Consider the following 18,179-nt stretch of genomic DNA (forward strand, 5'->3'; position numbering starts at 1 on the left):
ACCTCCGGCCGCGACCGCCTCCACCAGAGCCACCGCGTTCGCGCCATGATCGACAACATCATCGATACCACTCACAAGATCGTACTTTCTCCCTCTCTCTCGCTCTCGCTTTAGAGTCCTCTCTTTCTCTTGATTCCTCGATCTTTTTATGGAAATATGTGTTTTTTGTTGCTAAGGTTGAGACATATGAGGATAAGGATGGAGCGAGGAGGGACGAGATCTCGGCGCTCGGAGGGCAGACGGCCGGCGGGGGGACGAACGTGTTCAGTGCTTTCTATGATAGATTAAAAGAGGTACTTTTGTACGTTTTCTGCCGCAGATTAAAAGATCCTACTTTTGTATCCCCAAAAATCTAGGAATTTATTTTAATTTTATTGATTTTGTTGTTGTTGTTGTTGTTGGTTTTTGTTCAGATTCGCGAATATCATAGACGGCACCCGTCTGTGCGAGTTGTTGATGCGACCGAAGAGTTTGAAGAGATGCTCAAGGAGGAACCAATTATTGAATTCAGTGGAGAGGTATTCTTATGTCTGAGTTTTCTTAACCAGATTTTGGAAGACGTAGGATATATATAATTTTTTTTTGGTAAAATACGAATATAATTATTTTAAGATGTTGTAGCTGTTGGTACCATTATATCGATGAGTGCTGATGTCAGAGTGTGTGGAAATATCCGCTGCATGATCCTCTTCACCCATAACAAGTGGAAGGGTGACATTGAGTATGTTCTAAACAACTAAGATTTTAGTCACAACTCCTTAATTTAGGAGTTATAGTGTCCATTTCTTTAAAAATTTCATCTGTTTCCCCCCTTTGACAAGCTCAGTTTAGGGAATCCCCTGTCATGTGCATGTTTATGTATTTTGCTATGACTACGCCTGTAGGCTTCTTTTGCTTTCTCTTTACGATGGAAACACTTGTGGATCTCATCTCCATCAGACTTGATTTTCTCCAATTACGTCTAAGTATGCACTAAACTAGGTGTTGAAGATATTTCATGATTTACTCTTAGATATAGTCACTCTTTCATTTCAATTCCTCTTATGGTTCAATCACATAAATCTTCTCATTCAGTTGTGTTGACTGGTACAGTTTGCATGAACTGAATGTTGTATTTATGTTTAACTGTTAACCATATAGTATGGTGATGATTTTAATCTTTCATCTTTAGATTGGAATATTGGATTGGTCCTTTCAGGCTAGATGACTGAAATCATTTATGTTTTGAGTATAATGATGTGTTGTAGAACAATGTTGATTTGAGCGTCTTTTTTAGAAATGCATGGAGCTTCCTTTCATAATCCATGGCACATTGTCAATAAACTGGGGGTCCTTGTTTATCTCAGGGTAACAAGATTAACCATTTATTATCCCGAATTTCAGAACTCTGCACCTTATAGTCCTTTAAGTTGTAAAAATTTGACGATGATGGGTCTTCAACTGTTATTGTTGGCAAGGATCTACAACAAATATGTAATATAATAGATAATGCTGGCACTGGCATTTGACGAATCCTCATGGGTGAATGCTTACCTTTTAAAAGTTTCATGATAGATACATAATACATTGTTATGGACAATTTTCCTCAGTCCCAGTACATTTTTTAGTTTCTGTGGCGTACTTTGGAAGTGACATTATTATATCTTCTCGTCTTTAATTCCCTACTGCCACCATCTATAGAACTCTTTGACTTTCGATTCATTATTTACGAAACCTGCACACTTTTACGTATCTAAAAACATTCAATAGTCATGGAATCGAAAGCCCTCTCTTTTTGGAGCCAAAGACTAGTTAACACCGGATTTCCATCGTCAAAGTCAGAGCAATGATCAGGTTGTACTTCGGCTGAGGCCCAGTTGTTTTTTTAAGAGGTTTGATTAGGTTTACTATATATTGGGTGTCCCTAGCATGTATAATGTCTACTCGTGTCCAAATCTGGTCTAGCTATGGTCCGGTTATTTTACTGGCGCTTCATAGGGCCTCACACTCTTTACTGTTGCTTACATTCAAATTGATGACAAGTAATTTGATCTCTTCCATGTTGCAACTTGCTACCCTGAAAAATATACGAGTATCCATTTGCCAGGGCCTAGTTTATATGCAATGCTCAAGAAGTCAGTCTCTTTACTGATGGCATATTGAAGGGTTCTATTAAGTATGTGCTTGGAATTGGTCAACTAAAAGTCAATAGTTGGATGTGCATTAAATGCCTTATCCTAAATATCAGTTGTTATTAGATGCGCTATGCAATATCTCCTATCAAAAAGCCAACAGTTAGTCCCATACTTCTTAGATAATTTTCAGGGTAGGAAACTTATGGAGAAAAGCAAAAGGCAAAAAAAAAAAATTCTCTTTGTAGGGAATTCCTCTTGTAACTGTAAGGAAAAAAAAGTTTCTTTGTAAGGAATTCCTCTTGTAACTGTCATGTACTTGATTATTATCAGAAAAACTCAATGGACCAATTCTCCTTTTTAAAATGTTTTGGCTGGATCTATGCACTGAGATGTAATCTGTATTCTAGCTTTTATATTTCAGATTCATGTTAGGAATCATTAATTTTTCAAACTATACCTATGTGGCTATGGATGCCAGCCTGATTATCTCTAGTACCAGGAGAGCATTTTTCACTCAAAGAGTCCAATTTTATGGAAAATGGCAATTTTTTAATGCTGTGTGAGTATGTCTATGATGGTTGCTTTTCAACACTATAAACGAGAGAGGTTATATGGTACTACAAGAGAATGACTGTTTATTTAGCTATCAATGACTATCTAGGGTCTATTGGCAATTGAAATTGGTTACATGGTTATCTCACCATTGTTTCGCTGCTGGTAGTACACATTGGCGGTGTAAGATCTCACGCTGATAGTTATGACCTCAAATAGGTGCTGCACTGTCGTTTGAAGGCACTTTGTTACTATCTTTAGTTTGTTGTGATGGCGCCTTCTACTATATTCATATATGCAAGGCCAACAGGGACATGACACATGTAGTTTGAACAGGGTACTATCTTTAGTTTGTTGTGATGCCGCCTTCTACTATATTCATATATGCAAGACCAACAGGGACATGACACATGTAGTTTGAACAGGGCACTATCTTTAGTTTGTTGTGATGCCGCCTTCTACTATATTCATATATGCAAGGCCAACAGGGACATGACACATGTAGTTTGAACAGGGCACAAAATGGTTTGTACAATTTGAGGTCTACTGACTTTCAATTGGTCTTTTCTGCTATCTTGACTTCTTTACTTTTGATTGATAGAAATAATGACTTGGATTTGACTGAGAGCTACATTGTGATACATGTATTTTACTTCCTGCAGGATTTTATGATTTTGCGTGTAGGATCATGCTGGCTTGCATGGTAAGGTGCAGGCAGTTGATTATCTGTCAATATAACTCCTATAAATGGCAATAACTATCTGGTGATTTTGTCAGACGGTTTATATTGCTTTTTACCATGTGTTAAAAGATACATTAAACTTTTCATTTCAAGCGTAAAATTTCCTCATATTAGCTGCCCACTGAATCATATCATCTGTACTACAATTGTAGAGCAGTGTTTGACCTTTTGTAACAAACTTCCTTATGTTCACAGGAAGCTCATGGTCGATATGTAGACATGCACGAATTGTACAATGAGTACATCAACTCTAAATTTGGAGAGCCTATCGACTATTCTGCATTCTTGGATGCGTTTTGGCAAACTCAGAAGATTCCTCCGAATCTAAAGTTGACCAGGTAAAAGTTGTACTGCTTATAGGTCTATTTTGTACTTCAGGAATAAATTTGGGAGTTCGATTTACACTTTCCTGAGTGTACTTCCAGAATATTCAGGTTGTGTGGGATGTTGGATCCTTTCTTCTTGTAGTTTTTGTGCTAGATTAATAAAGAAAATAACAAATTATGTAAATATGAAAAAGTAGTTGATTTTTTAGCTGTCTCGTGTAGTTGGGAGGCTATGTTTAACTTCAGATGAATTGCTGTCAAGGGTCAGTTAAATTATAGATCCACACAACATTGCTTTTTAACTACCGTAAAAATTTCATTTTGGATACTCATTCATACTGAAAATTTAGGAAAAAGTTGACTCGATTCTCACCTCTTTTATGAATGTATAGTAATATATGTATATATATCTGCATCAATTAATAGTTTGTATCTTACATGTTATTGTACATTTTGCAGACAGTATAGGGAGTATTTGGAGCATGTTCTGAGCTATCTTATATCGTTTTTTGAGCGCACAGAGCCTTTGCAAGACATTGAACGAATATTTTCAAAGGTGCATGCTTTATAATTCTTCATGATATTTCCAGTTTATACGATCTACTGATTCATGTTCTCATTTTGCAGTCATTCATCTGTTTTTATAGTAACATTAAGTCCACATCTTCTACATGAGGTCTATTCTGAATTACTATGGTATATAACATGATAAAGACATTTAAATTTGATGATCAATGCAATATATTTGGATGACCTGATGCATCTATAGAATCCATGGTTACATGTCTCGGGGATTAGCTACTGAAAGAATGTTAAAGCTGCCTATTTTGATCTCTTGTGGATGAAAAATTGAAGATTGTGCTTTGCTGCATTGTATATCTCTCAGTACCGTGCATGAACTTGCTCGATGGTCTAACACATACCATTTGACTCATTGCATGTTTCAAGTCATACCCATAAAGGCTACATGTTAGTGTGCATGAAGCATGCTTGATGCTTAACCGTGGTGTGACAATGTCGGGACTGCCTCCCAGTTTTGTCCTTTTGTGTAGTATGAATCATTCTTGATTCTTTTGCATTTGGGGTTGAGTTTGGGATTTCTTGGCAGCTTTTTTCCTCCCATGGTCATCATAGAGAAATGCAATGACAGAGCAAGTATAGAAGGATGTGGGATGTGAGAGGTTAGTAAGATTGTAACAGAGTCCTCTCCCTAGAGAATGTAACAGAGAAGACAGTGTCTCTTTTGACTAGAAACCAAATGAGAACAAAAAGAGCATAAATGTAACATATTTCTTTGAGGGATAGCCAGCACTTGCTGAACTTGCATGTGTATGGTATTAAAAAATATGCATAGCACACTCCCAATGATTCCACAGGCAATATCTTGTTAAGATCTCAAGACGTCCTGAGAATAGAGCTTTCGTCGCTTGTAAATTATGTCTACAGAAACCTTCTTTTTAAAGAAAATACTAAGTTCAGTTATAATAAGGAGATACACATAATATAAAAGTATTTTGAAAAGAGAGGAGCGACAATCTTGGATCCCTAAACTTGGGAGCATAAATTCTTATTGTGAAGGACATGTGGTTTCTCTATCCTTCCAATACAAAAATATACGTTATAAACATATTAGAACCTTTGTATTCATATCAAACTGTGAAATTATTTGTTATTTTGTGACAGGTTGAGTCTGAATTTGAGGAGCTTTGGGAAAATGGTAAGATAAGTGGATGGGAAATGAAGGGCTTGGGAAATGGAGACATTTCATCTCAGGACTCTGTGATTGATCTGGACTACTATAGTTCTGTGGAAGAGCTAATTGAAGTGGGGCCTGAAAAGTTAAAAGAGGTGGGGTCTCTTATTTCTTCTCCTTTTATTCTTATTACTTTCAGTAAGGACGTCTTGAAATTATGTGCCACTGTACGTGCACACATTCAGAAAATCAAAACTCGACGATGCATGTGTGTGAAGGACTGATGCTAACCTTGATCTGTCTGGTATGGTTAGACGACTGTGAAGTTTACCTTGTGCAGTTGTCCTTTTTTACTAAACATTTTGCATGATAATATGTTTTTATAAGTCATTTCTTAGTTCTTACAAAGATTTACTATTTTTCTTACTTTCAAATTTCTAACTTAGTGTCTTCTTCTGATTTAAATGGATTTAATAATATGGAGTCGGAAACGATAATAGCAGAATTTTCAAAGAAGACCAAATTTTCAAGTGTGCTCTTTGCTGATAAGCATGTCCCCTTTTTTTCTTTTTTTTGTGCATTCTTGTTTGGTTGAAAGATCCTTTAGATTTTACAACCATTAAGAAACAAACTTCAATCTTCAGATACGACAATATCCTGATCCTGTGATTCATCACTGATTGAGGATGCTCTGCTTGATCCTGATAACAGGATCTTCACCACTCCCACGGACCCATACATGCAAGCTAGTGATACATTAACATTCAATATAAATGTGAATGCCGAACATGAACTATTCTCATCTTCAGAAGTTACCATAGAGATATTAAGGAACTTATATTTGACCCTAAGGTCATAGTTAAGCTGAATTCAAATTGTTTTGTGGAACTTATGATTATGCTTTTTGCATATCAGACTTCTGTCTAACATATTAATAAGGGTTGTTTATGATTATGCTTTTTTCTTTTTTTTTGTGCGCGTGAGTGTGTGTAAAGCTTCATTATTGTTTGCAGTTTACACGTGTTGTAAAGACCATTGGGGAACTGGCTGTGTTGGTATAATGTGATGGTACATCCATCATGCATTTAAACCAGGCTCCGAGTAGATTGGTTAAGGGTATTATGTGTTTGTTTTCTAAGAGGACGCAAATGTATCTGTTAGCAGTAACGTAGGTATACTAGTACCCTCTAGATTTTGAAAAGGCATCTGAAAAATATTTCACCTTGAAAAAGATATATATTGCATATGGAGCCAAATTAGTTTCGTGATAATTCCTTACTTTTTTGTCTTGTCAGCAATTCAACTGTTTGTTGACTGGTTAGTTTCCTTGTGTAATCGTTGTCACTCACTTCAACAATTCTCATTTTGCTGGTATCTTATGATCTAATATTAAGCATGCGGGTCAGAACATCATAGTTTGATCTATTGCTTTTGCTTAGCAACAGATTTTTAGTAGAACATTGGTACTATTTTTTTGCATACTGTTTGTTATCATTTGCCAGTTCTTGAATGTTACGAGCAAGGGTAGTTCTCTGCAGTGTTGTTCGGAAACATGTTCCATTAATTGTAACTCAGCATGAATCCTGAAAGATTTGGGATAGGATCTTAATTTTTCCTGTTATCAATTTTATTCTTTATGCTGACTGAGAGGGATGTTGACAGGCTTTAGCCGCTAGAGGTTTGAAAACTGTTTCCTCACAAAGGTAAATAAGTCAGTGGACAATTATTCAGTTTGTTATTTACTGAAGTATTATTCGTCTGAATGCTATCATGATGGCTATGTAGGTGAAAATGGTTGCTCAAATTTTGTTGGTTCATTTTATGCCAATGTTAGTAAAAGATAATGATTAAGCTGACAGCAACTATCTGCTAGTTTATTGTTGGAGGGGCATCAACATCAGCTGCTTGATACATTTTAGGGATATACAGTATCACTTTCATGAATAATCAAAGTCTCTAAATGTTTTTCAATGCATTTCAGGAATTGAATACAACTATCAAAAAAAAAAAAAACCTTAACGATTACTGGCAGACTGAAGCTAATTGGTTTAATAAATCTTTTAGTCATGAAACCAGCTATTGCTCATTAGACAAAAATGAAACTAGCTTCTTTGATTTGAAGATCTTAAACTGGACTTTACTAACACCGGTCAATTGATGAGTTTCAATGTTTCTCTTTCAATTGTTTTCCCCTGCTTATCCTTTACTAGTTATTGGTATATGCTAATGGATATTTGATTAACAACAAAATAAACAGTAATCTTATGTCTAGTTGCTGACCTTTCACTCCATTGTCCGATTTTTTCCTTTCTGCAGCACACGCCATTGGATCAACTGGACAAAAAACATTTTGCCAGAGGTGCACATGCTTCAGAGCAAAATGGTGGAGCAGCAGTTCAGCAGAAGCTCAACTCTATGAAGGAAATTTCTCTGTTGGAAGCTAAGTTGCAGCGGATGTGTGAACTGCTAAGAGAGGTTCGTATTGTATTGTTTGTTGGCACAAAAAATGCCATGGTTAAGTTGTTACCATCACCATGTTCTGCAGAAAGTTTGGTTCTATTGAGAAGTGAAGTTTGTCTAGCTAGTTGAAATAGCATGCAAAGTCAGAAACATATTAAAATTACCCACTCTTTTCATTTGTGCCTGTTCAAGCCTTTTCCCAAACCTAGGGCTCAAAAATCAACAAAGCTCCACGACCGAAATTATTGACCGTCAGATTGATACCCTTGAGCTTATTGCTAAGCTTCTATTTTCTAGATGAGGCTATTATAAGCGCGTCAGCATCCTAGATAAAATGTTGATGAACAGTTGGCAGCTAGGTGAAAAATACTTTTTTTGGTCACACAATTTAAGTCCCATCACTATGGATCAAGCCTCCAATTTCTCCTAGACTATAGGAAATGCTCTGTATGGAGAGGAAAGATGATAACCCTTTCCTCTAAGTTGCTCCATTTGTGCCAAAGAGACATATTGAATCCTATTCATTATCCTTCTTTAAACGAAACTGCTTTCCTGCTTCCTACCTCTCGAATCATATTCCTAATTCTTCGTTTGTTATACTGGATGCAAATTGATTTTACATAGAGTCTGCATAAAAAATAGGCGCTTCTGACTTCTGAGATGAGCACACAGAAATTTCTGGCTCTCCCCTCATAGTCGGTGAGAGATTCTCCGATGGATGCGGCACGCCTAGGGGTGTCCAGATGGGCTTTCGGCCCGGACCGGGCCCGGGAAAATCCCAAAAATTCGGGCTGATCGGGCTTCGGGGGCCCGGGTCCTGGTTGTGTTGGTGAAGCCCGACCCGGGCCCGGGCCGGTTCATATATATATATATATAATATATATATATATATATTATACTATATATATGAAGAATATATGTGTATGCTTGGTACCAGCACAAATTTTGTGCTTGGTATGATGTGTCACATCTCCATCCACTCATGCACCCATGTGAATGTGATCCCACATTTGAAGAGTAGAAGGAGATGTGACACCTCACTACAAGCACAATTTTTGTACTTGTACCGAACATATCTACCATATTTTCTCTCGTCTCTCTCTCTATATATATTATATATAATATATATATAATATATATATATAGAGAGAGAGAGTAAGACTCCTATCAACTTAAGTTGATGTCCACCCAACTTCTAACCACCATTTATTAATATAAAAAACCTTTTTATATCATGCAAGGTTCCCTAGGCAATTTGAGTGTTTAAAAAGTTTTGGTGGACAACTTTTTGCTATCCCACTTAAGTTGAGCACAAGTTTTGCTCTCTCTCTCTCTCTTCTCTATAAAATATAATATATATATATATATATATATATATATATTAGTTTTTAAATATAATTATATTATGATATGATCATTAGTGCATACTTATATGTTTGTAAGTGTATATGGTTTTTTTGGAGGAAAATAGCCATAGCCTCCTAGTCCTAAGTGTATATAATTGCATATATTTAAGTACACAAGTATGTATGTATGTGTGTATGTATGTATGTATGTATATACTTGTAAGTATACAAGTGTATTATATTATATACTTACACACACAAACATATCACGGTATAGGTACTAGGATATAAGTATATATAACGTAGTTATAAGTATACTTATATGTGTATATTATAGACTTATAGTTATATAAGTAAATATTATATATAAGCACATAAGTAGAATTATATAAAAGTATATTGCATCTAGTATATAAAAAAATATTGTCATATAAGTAAAGTATATAACTATACTTAAATAAGCATAATATAAGTATGCAACAAATACATATATAACTATATAATATGTATTTATAAATAAGTAATATATACTTATGTGATGCTCTCTCTCTCTCTTAAGTTATAGCTTATAAGTGTATACAATATACTTACGTATAATATATGTATATATAATATATAGCTATATACTAATATGTAAGTATATACTAATACATACTTATATAAATATGATAAGATTAATCCAATTTTTCAGCAAATTTTTGCCCAAAAAAGAAAACAAATAAAAAATAAAAAATCCAGGCTGGCCCGGGCCCGACCTGGGTACTCCGGGTGCAGGCTAGGCATGGGCGGGCTGGGCTGGCCCGTTTGGACATGCTGAGGCACGCCCATGTGGTAACCCTTTTGGAATTCACAGGATTTCCCCATCAAGGAAGATGATTTTCTCCCTTTTTGGTGACCATTCTCTAGCACGTTGAATGCCCCTCACCCTCTCTTTCCTCCATGGGAGTGCCCTTCAGCACGTGAGACTCATGCACACATGTACAAAAAATTTAAGGGGAAAAATGCAGCACCATGTTTCTCTTGTTAACCTGCATGTTTTTAGAATGAAGCAGAAGATATAAGGTTACATAAGTTCTTTTCCTTTCATATAGCACAATAACTAACCTTCTATGTTGTGTTTCTTTTCTGTAACACAGATAATTGAACAAACAAAACAGAATGTTGAAAAGAAACATTCTTTGACATTTGAGGAAATAGAAGCGGAACGTGAAGAGGTAATATGCCTTTGATTGCTGATTTCTTTCTTTTTCTCCATTTATGTTGTGCATATATCTGGGTCAGTATTTAGATTCTCTATTCAGTGTTTGTGATGCTTTTCTGTTTGTATACACATTGGTAGTAACTAATATGTTTGGTTGAATCGGGCAGGAAGAGGTGCAGGCTGATACAGAAAGTGATGATGAGGATCAACAGATATACAATCCCCTCAAATTGCCTATGGGTTGGGATGGAAAGCCAATCCCCTATTGGCTATATAAACTTCACGGCCTTGGCCAGGTACCTAAAAATAGCACATGTCAACTGTTTATATTAGGCCCCAGTTGAAATTATTTTATGTAATTCATCAATGATTTTAGGTGATTCTACTTTGTTCTGTTGCTTCTAACGTGCAATATATTTATTCACAATATCTCTCTCCTGAAACAAGCTAGCTAGTAGAAATGGCCTTAACTGAACCATGTTATATTTCCAACCGTGGTATCATTTATTACTTTGACATGTGCATGTAAATCACTTGGTTCATGTTTATTTTCCATACTCGAATAAGGGTAGGGAGAAAATAATTTTGAAGATAAGTTGCCGGACTGAATCTTGTGTTGTGTGGATGTCATGTTCCTTGTGGACACAAAGTATAGGCGAGAAAGAAGCTGCTATAGTGCTTGGAGGACTGGTTGCTGCCTTAGTTTTTCTTTCCTTTTTCTTTTTTTTTTTGTTTGGAGTTGATCTAGGGTTAAACTTCGAAACATAGGCACAAAAGAGCCAATTTGGAACATATCTGACAAGGTGTAGAATTTGGACTCTGTAAGCTACTATATTGATTAGCAATTATACTTTCTGGTTGCTTACTTGGCACAAGTAGTTCAACGCTAAATCTTGTTAGATTTTTATGAAGCCTTATGTCTCATAGGCTGACCCCAGTTTGATTGGAAAAGGGCTGACTGATTCAATAATCTGACTTTTTCCCCACAGTGGGTCATCTCTTTTCTTCTTCACCCTTTTCAATATTGTACTACTTCGTTGTTTCAACTCTGTTAAAGATGAAATTTGGCACCAACACGCTCCAGCGAGATAATTTTTTACTTTTTCTTTTCTGTCACAGTTATCTGTTCTTACCTTTTATATATTGTTAAGCACGGTCTGAACATTCTAGTAGTACAAGAAGTACCACCTCTTCATGATATTATTTTCCGTACTAAGTTACCTTTGAACATCTATTTACTGTTTTCATCTGCACTTGTTTCAGGAATTTAAGTGTGAGATATGTGGCAACCACAGCTATTGGGGTCGCAGGGCCTTTGAGCGGCATTTCAAAGAGTGGAGGCACCAGCACGGGATGCGTTGCTTGAATATTCCTAACACGAAGAATTTCAACGAGATTACTTCAATTCAGGTACCTTCTCTTTCAGTACACTCAAAACATGAATGTGCAACTGCACTCAAGTGCTCATACACACACAAAGTCACAAACACACATGTACACAGACTGACCTGTAGGCATAAACTGACACCCATTATCGATCCAGCTGGTATATTACATCCCGTCTTAATGAGATCGATTAAAATTTCACGTTCATACTTGACATCAAGTGTAGGGACTTGACCCATTAATCTGTATCTGATGTACAGATATTTGTGACTAGACACATTAATCTGTATCTGATATACATATATTTATTGACCCTGTGCCTCTTAAGAATGAACAGTAAGTCGGTAACTGTAACGGCTGTGTACTATTTTAAAGTTGAATTATGGACTTGGCAAACAAGGGATCATAAAATGTTATCAGTTATGTTAATTTGCTAAGAATATTTTTTTTATGATCTTTTGACTAGCTAGTAAGTTACCAAGTTAGTGGGTTGATGCAATAACTTCAACATGGCTCTCTACAATCCTCTTTATGTGACTCCAACTTAATTCGCTGCTTATGATGTTAGGCAATACGCGGGGATAACATATACCAAAATGTGGTTACGTTGCCTCTAAATGTCAAGATAGGGACATAATTTGATAAAACTCAGAACTTACGACTATCACATTTTTACAGTGAACGTTTACGCAGGGGGACATCCCGATCCTCTCGTAGTTCATCTTGTGATTGTCGATTCCCGTTTATTATGCTCAAGAGTCGTTACCTTTTTAAGTGCATTTTTAATATCTTTAGCTGCTCCAGTGGCCTAAAATGTAATTGTAATCCCTCTTGACGCGTGGATTAATCTATACGTCTCTATTTTGTATGAGCACAGGAGGCAAAGGATCTCTGGGAGAAGATACAAGCACGGCAAGGAGTTCATAAATGGCGTCCAGACCTCGAAGAAGAGTACGAGGACAAAGAGGGCAATATCTATAACAAGAAAACGTACACCGATCTCCAACGCCAAGGCCTTATCTAAGAAGACATATTACTCCCTCGTAATTGAGCATTTATGGGTAGTTGTGAATGCAGCATTTTGTCGAAGGAGAGGAGAGCAGACGATGTTGCCTCGATCTTTTACTTGAAATTCTGTATAAAAGCTCAACGGCTTATTAAAGTTTTATTTGTTGTAACAAAAACCTTCTGTCTTGCGCTCGTTTAATCTTGTCACTGACTGACACTAGGGTTGTATTTGAAGCTTGCTGAACTTGCTTACGAGTACATTTAACGTTTTTCTCTAATTTTTGCTACATGTGTTTTTTTTTAAAAAAACTGCTAGCTGCTGATAAACATGAACTTTTTCGCATCGGTATCGTGGTTGCATGCTTGATTCTGGGAAATGAATGGCTGGTAATATTGGGTTGCTGCTGATAAACATGAATTTGGTCTCTTTATTAAATTTTTACGTAATACGATTAATTGCCCTCAAAGTATGATGAGAGAGCCTAAATACTTTTTATTTGGAAATAGTCTGGAAAGATTCATATAATTTCTCGCAGAGGACTCTATGTATTTTACAGATGCTAGAGTTCCGATTCAAAAAGGTAAAATCTGAGAAATATTCTGTAGTCCAACGCAAGCTGAACTGGAGGGGCCAAATTGCAAGTGCCCTTACAATTTTAGGGAGCTATCAGGAATTAAAATGAGTCGAGGGCTAATAGAAAAATATGCTAAGATTTACCTAGAAGCAGAAGCAGATCCCAAGCCGACCGCTCCCGCCACAACAGCTCACCTCACTTCAGCAACCACCAACTGAAAACCTAATAATAATAAATAATCCCCAGTTTCGATCTCGAAATGCTCGATTCGTAGCGGATCTCGTCCCGATCCCGCCCCGGCCGACCGCGATGACCTCCACGCGCCGGCGGCGGTGGCGCCAGCCGCCGGCGTCGACCTCGCCGGCCTCCGCCGCTGGGTCCTAGGGTTCTGCATCATCCGCTTCGATCTCGAGCAAGCGCAGACCGTCGAGGTCTGCTTCCCGCGAGCTCCTTCACCGACGACCAGCAGCTCCTCATCGCCTTCTCCTCGTTCCCGATTCAATGCACCAGGCCGCCACCGATTCGATCCTCGACTCCATCTTCACCTTCAGGTTCCCGGCGAGCTCCTCTTCGTCTAAGGCTACGTCTTCAACGCCAGCGGCACGGACCGAGGGCTCGCCGCGGCGGCGACCAGCGATCCGTCGTGATCGCTCTCGCATTCCCCGTTCTCGTCCGTGCTTCTCCCTCTGCTGCAGCATCCTCGCTCCGCTGTCGTTCGATCTCGGGCCGTTGCAGGCCCTAACCTAATCGCCCGCCACGTGTCGCTCTGGCGCCCCCCGTCGCCAACCAAACCCTAGAACTCCCCCATTGGTTCGTCGGTGCTTCGGCTTCGGCTGGCCTCCGACCGATTGCCCCTTCGCGGAGTCGCCGATCTTTGTGCCCTTCGCGGGGGCTGCTGTTGCATCTGTGGACTCTTGGGAGCTCATGCTGCTCGGCGACCCGATCCTTGTTATCGCCCCGACGCCGACGCTTTGCTCGCGAGGCGCGTGGCTGCCCTCGTCGCATTGTTAGCCCCCTCAACGTGGCTGTCGACTTAGGCCTTATTTCACTATCCACGACCCCGATTTTGCACGACTGAACTCCATTCCGAAAGGCCACCCGTTTCCCCCGATGGTCCTCGGTGTCACCAATCTCTTCTTCTTGAAATCGCTCGCCGCCGTCCCGCATGTGGTTTCGGTCGGAGCGCCGCCACCGCAGAATGCGGGTGCGCCTGCGGCAGTGCAGACGAGGTTCTCTCCTGGTGGGTTCTTGAATAAGGTGAGGATGAAGAGGGAAGGGCCACTGTGCTTGATGACACAGCATAAAGAGGCGATTTTTAGCGGGTATGTGCCCGTGACGAAGCCTGACACTGGGGTTCTTAATAGGTTGGTGGACGCTGGGACGGCGCAGAGGATTGAGGAGTCTATGGCTGTTGTGAATAACGATATATTGAGACGGCATTTTGTGGAGCTTACGACGAATTTTCTTGCTCCTTTTGGGCCTTATTTGAGGGCTTCCGCTCCTTTGGAAGGGAGTTCTCCTTTTGTTGAGCCGACACAGTTGCCTCAGTTTCGGGTTGATGAGTTTCTTAATGGCCTTGCAGAGAGAGGGCCCGGGAAGTTCTTGGCTAAGAGGATGAAGTCCAATTGGCTTGATTTGTATAGGTGTGAAAAGGACAGATTTTTATTGGGTTCTTGAGTGTGTTTTGCTTGTTGTTGATTGGTTTTGACCTTTTTCTTTTCAGACGGTTTTTGGAAGGGAAGAATTTCATGTCATGGTTCCAGAGCAGGCGAGCTGCTGCGGAGCAAGAACAGAGGAAACTGTATAGGCAGGCTCGAATCAACTGTGATATACAGAAGCTTATATCAAGAATGTCTGAGGTGGAGATTGTTGATTCCTTTAATGCTATCGAGCGGCATTTGCTTGCAGAGATACAGGTAACATGGAACTTGGAAGAATGTTGATTCTTTTAATGAATTTGATGTATTATGATGTATCTTGATGCTTGATTTGGCATCATAGTTTCTGTCGCTTATTAGAATATCCTTAGCCTGTAATTGCTTCTTACACTTTGACCTGTCAGAGGCACTCCACTATGGAAATAACTTTTAGCCAATCCAACTGGGGACATCCTCAGTGAATGTGATTGTAATATCATTTCGATTAACTGCCCTTACGGTTTTTAGTAGGTCTTATATTACGCTTTCAATGAAAAACATCAGCTAATTCCTAAATTACAATTAGAATGCCCAGACATTCATTTCCCCTCAGCATTCGCCTACGCACTGTATGTTCCATAACTCTACCTTAATCGATGAAACTTCTTTGTTATACTAGCCGCATTGTTATCGAGGCGCAAGGCGCAATGCGGGGTGCAAAGGCCCGTTACGCGCACCATGCGCAAGGCGCACAACGATGCGTGCGCCTCACTGAATTGAGGCGCACACGATGCGCGCGCCTCACTGAATTGAGGCGCACAACTCAAACTAATATTTTCCAACATAAGACAAAGAAGCATATATAAGCAACATATTTATAAATTTTCACATAAAAAATAAAGAAATATAATTTCACTGACTAAATTACGAAAGAGTCTTAATTAGCATGCATAACATAGAGAAGTTCATAAGTTTTCACAAATCACAATGCAAGATAATCTCTAACATAAGCAAAAGTCTATGAAACAAAACAAGCAAGTAACAAATAAGAAATATGTATTTTCATTTAAAATATGATATATGTATTTTAAAAAAAAACATGATTGTTCATAATTTTCTAGTTAGCATTCTTAATTGCTATTTGCTAGTTAGCATGAAAAGATAGAGAATGGAGGTAACAATTACATATTTACATGTTCATAATTTTCTAGTTAGCATGCTAATTAGAGAAGGAAGTTACAATTAGCAAACAAGTATATTAAATTACTAATTATTTTTTTTATAGGTTAAACATAAAAAGATGGAGAATGGATTAGCAACTAGCAAAAAAGAGTCTATTACATAATGTAAATATGTAATATGTAAATTATTTAAAAAAACAGAAGAAAGTCTATTACATGACGCAGGTGTCAAGCACCCGCTAGGAGGACGCGAGGCGTGCGAGGCGCACACGAGGCGCGCGCCTCGTGTGCGTGCAGCGTCCTGCCTCTGGTGCGGGGCGCAATTGCCCCAGCCCGCAGCGCCCCACGCCCGGGGAGCGCGTCTCGATAACAATGAATTACTAGGCTACTTCATTTGAACTTACATTCTTTGTGCACCCTTGAGTTGGTAATGGAATGGGAAACTATAAAGTTACATAAAATGATTTAATGAGAAAGCCCAAATGTCAAATAAACTAAAAAGTCTTTAAGACATGAAAACAAATGTTGAATAGGACATTATGCACTAAAGACAGAAATAAACTAATTAGTTAAAACATGAAAACAAATGTTGAATAGGACATTATGCACTAAAGACAGAAATAAACTAATTAGTTAAAACATGAAAACAAATGTTGAATAGGACATTATGCACTAAAGACAGAAATAAACTAATTAGTTAAAACATGAAAACAAATGCTGAATAGGACATTATCCATTAAAGACAGGAATGAACTAAAGAAATAGTGTGGCTGTGCCTAATGGATACACGTTGAAATCATGCAACAGATTTATTTACAAGATGATTAATGAAGACAGGAAAGAAAAACCTTGTTATGATTTTGTGTTATGAAAATACATAAAAATGAAAAGATGTCATTCCTAGAGAGTGAATGTAGATTATAGGAAAGAGCCGGACTGTAGAAGTTCTATCAGTGGAACTTACTTGGTCACTGCTTAATGAATTTGCTTAACAATCCACAAGCTTCTATCCCCTTATGAGACTGGTCACTGTCATTTCCAGTGTCTAGCAAGTGTGGAACAACCAGCTATGAAATGAGTAGCACAATAAGAATACCTGATATTAATCCATGATCTGCTGCTTTCAACTTCCTAAACTAGATGAATCATTGTTCAGAAAACCTGCTGTTATCCGGTCATTACAGATCTCTGCACTTTGTCCTTTATGTTCTCACGATAGTTGCAATGTTGTCATATTTTGAGTTTTCCTAGCATTTTAAATGAAGTGAAGCACAATATCCGTATCGATTATCAGGATTTCATCCATATCATCGATCATCGTCGTGACATTTCAAGGATAAAGGAACTTGGTTAGCTCATAGCACCTGTTCTTGTGTGTGTACCTGCTTATTTACCAGTTTAGTAGTTATTATTGTCTTATTTGTCCTGACATATTGATGTATTTGTTGAAGGATGTTAAGGTTCAAGTTCTCACTTTCCTGATATACGTTGTGAGCCCATAACTGATTACTTTCTGCCAGGAAATAATATAAATCTGCAAGCTGGTTGACAAGATGAAGTGCTGTTTTGTTTAACTATTAAGTAGTTATATCCATTTGTCATTGCCCTCTCAAACTTGTCTTTAGTACTTAAAAGAGCTTTATTCTAAGTGCAGAAGGCTGTCATTTATATGCTTAATTCCTTTCAACTCTAATTACATTTCTCAACCATTCACATTTGTCTATAATATATAGTTTTGAAGTGGAGCCCAAGCTTTCTTGTGAGGATTGTGTAAAACCATTTGAGCTTATGAAAATACAAAATATACTAGAATGCTCATCTGATGAAGCATGAACTACTTTAGGTTAAAAGAAACTGAACTGCGATATAGATAATCTATGATTACTTTAGGGAAATGGTAACTTTCTTAAGCATGGTTTACATCTAAAGCCACAACAAAGGGATAGCACTGCTTCAAG

The 18,179-nt window shown here is 38.1% G+C and overlaps 2 protein-coding genes across 3 annotated transcripts in view; both read left to right on the plus strand.

Annotated features, from left to right (window-relative positions):
- Positions 1-13,115, plus strand: part of LOC109825352 (splicing factor SF3a60 homolog) — a 13,287-nt gene extending 172 nt beyond the window's left edge. The window contains 12 exon segments of the mRNA XM_020392200.1: positions 1-81; positions 177-293; positions 414-518; positions 3,604-3,746; positions 4,194-4,290; positions 5,418-5,582; positions 7,090-7,161; positions 7,744-7,902; positions 10,370-10,447; positions 10,602-10,730; positions 11,698-11,844; positions 12,698-13,115. The exon segment at positions 1-81 is cut by the window's left edge and continues 172 nt beyond it. Of these exon segments, the coding sequence (XP_020247789.1) occupies positions 1-81; positions 177-293; positions 414-518; positions 3,604-3,746; positions 4,194-4,290; positions 5,418-5,582; positions 7,090-7,161; positions 7,744-7,902; positions 10,370-10,447; positions 10,602-10,730; positions 11,698-11,844; positions 12,698-12,844 (1,440 nt within the window). The 3' untranslated portion in view covers positions 12,845-13,115.
- Positions 14,203-18,179, plus strand: part of LOC109825111 (protein DENND6A) — a 5,306-nt gene continuing 1,329 nt past the window's right edge. For both annotated transcript variants that reach the window (XM_020391843.1, XM_020391845.1), the window contains exons 1-2: positions 14,203-15,046; positions 15,127-15,319. In XM_020391843.1, coding sequence (XP_020247432.1) covers positions 14,514-15,046; positions 15,127-15,319 — 726 coding nt within the window. In that variant the 5' untranslated portion in view covers positions 14,203-14,513. The remainder of the gene's footprint in view (positions 15,047-15,126; positions 15,320-18,179) is intronic.

The sequence above is a fragment of the Asparagus officinalis genome, chromosome 10 (genome assembly GCF_001876935.1).
Source record: "Asparagus officinalis chromosome 10, Aspof.V1, whole genome shotgun sequence".
NCBI lineage: Eukaryota > Viridiplantae > Streptophyta > Magnoliopsida > Asparagales > Asparagaceae > Asparagus > Asparagus officinalis.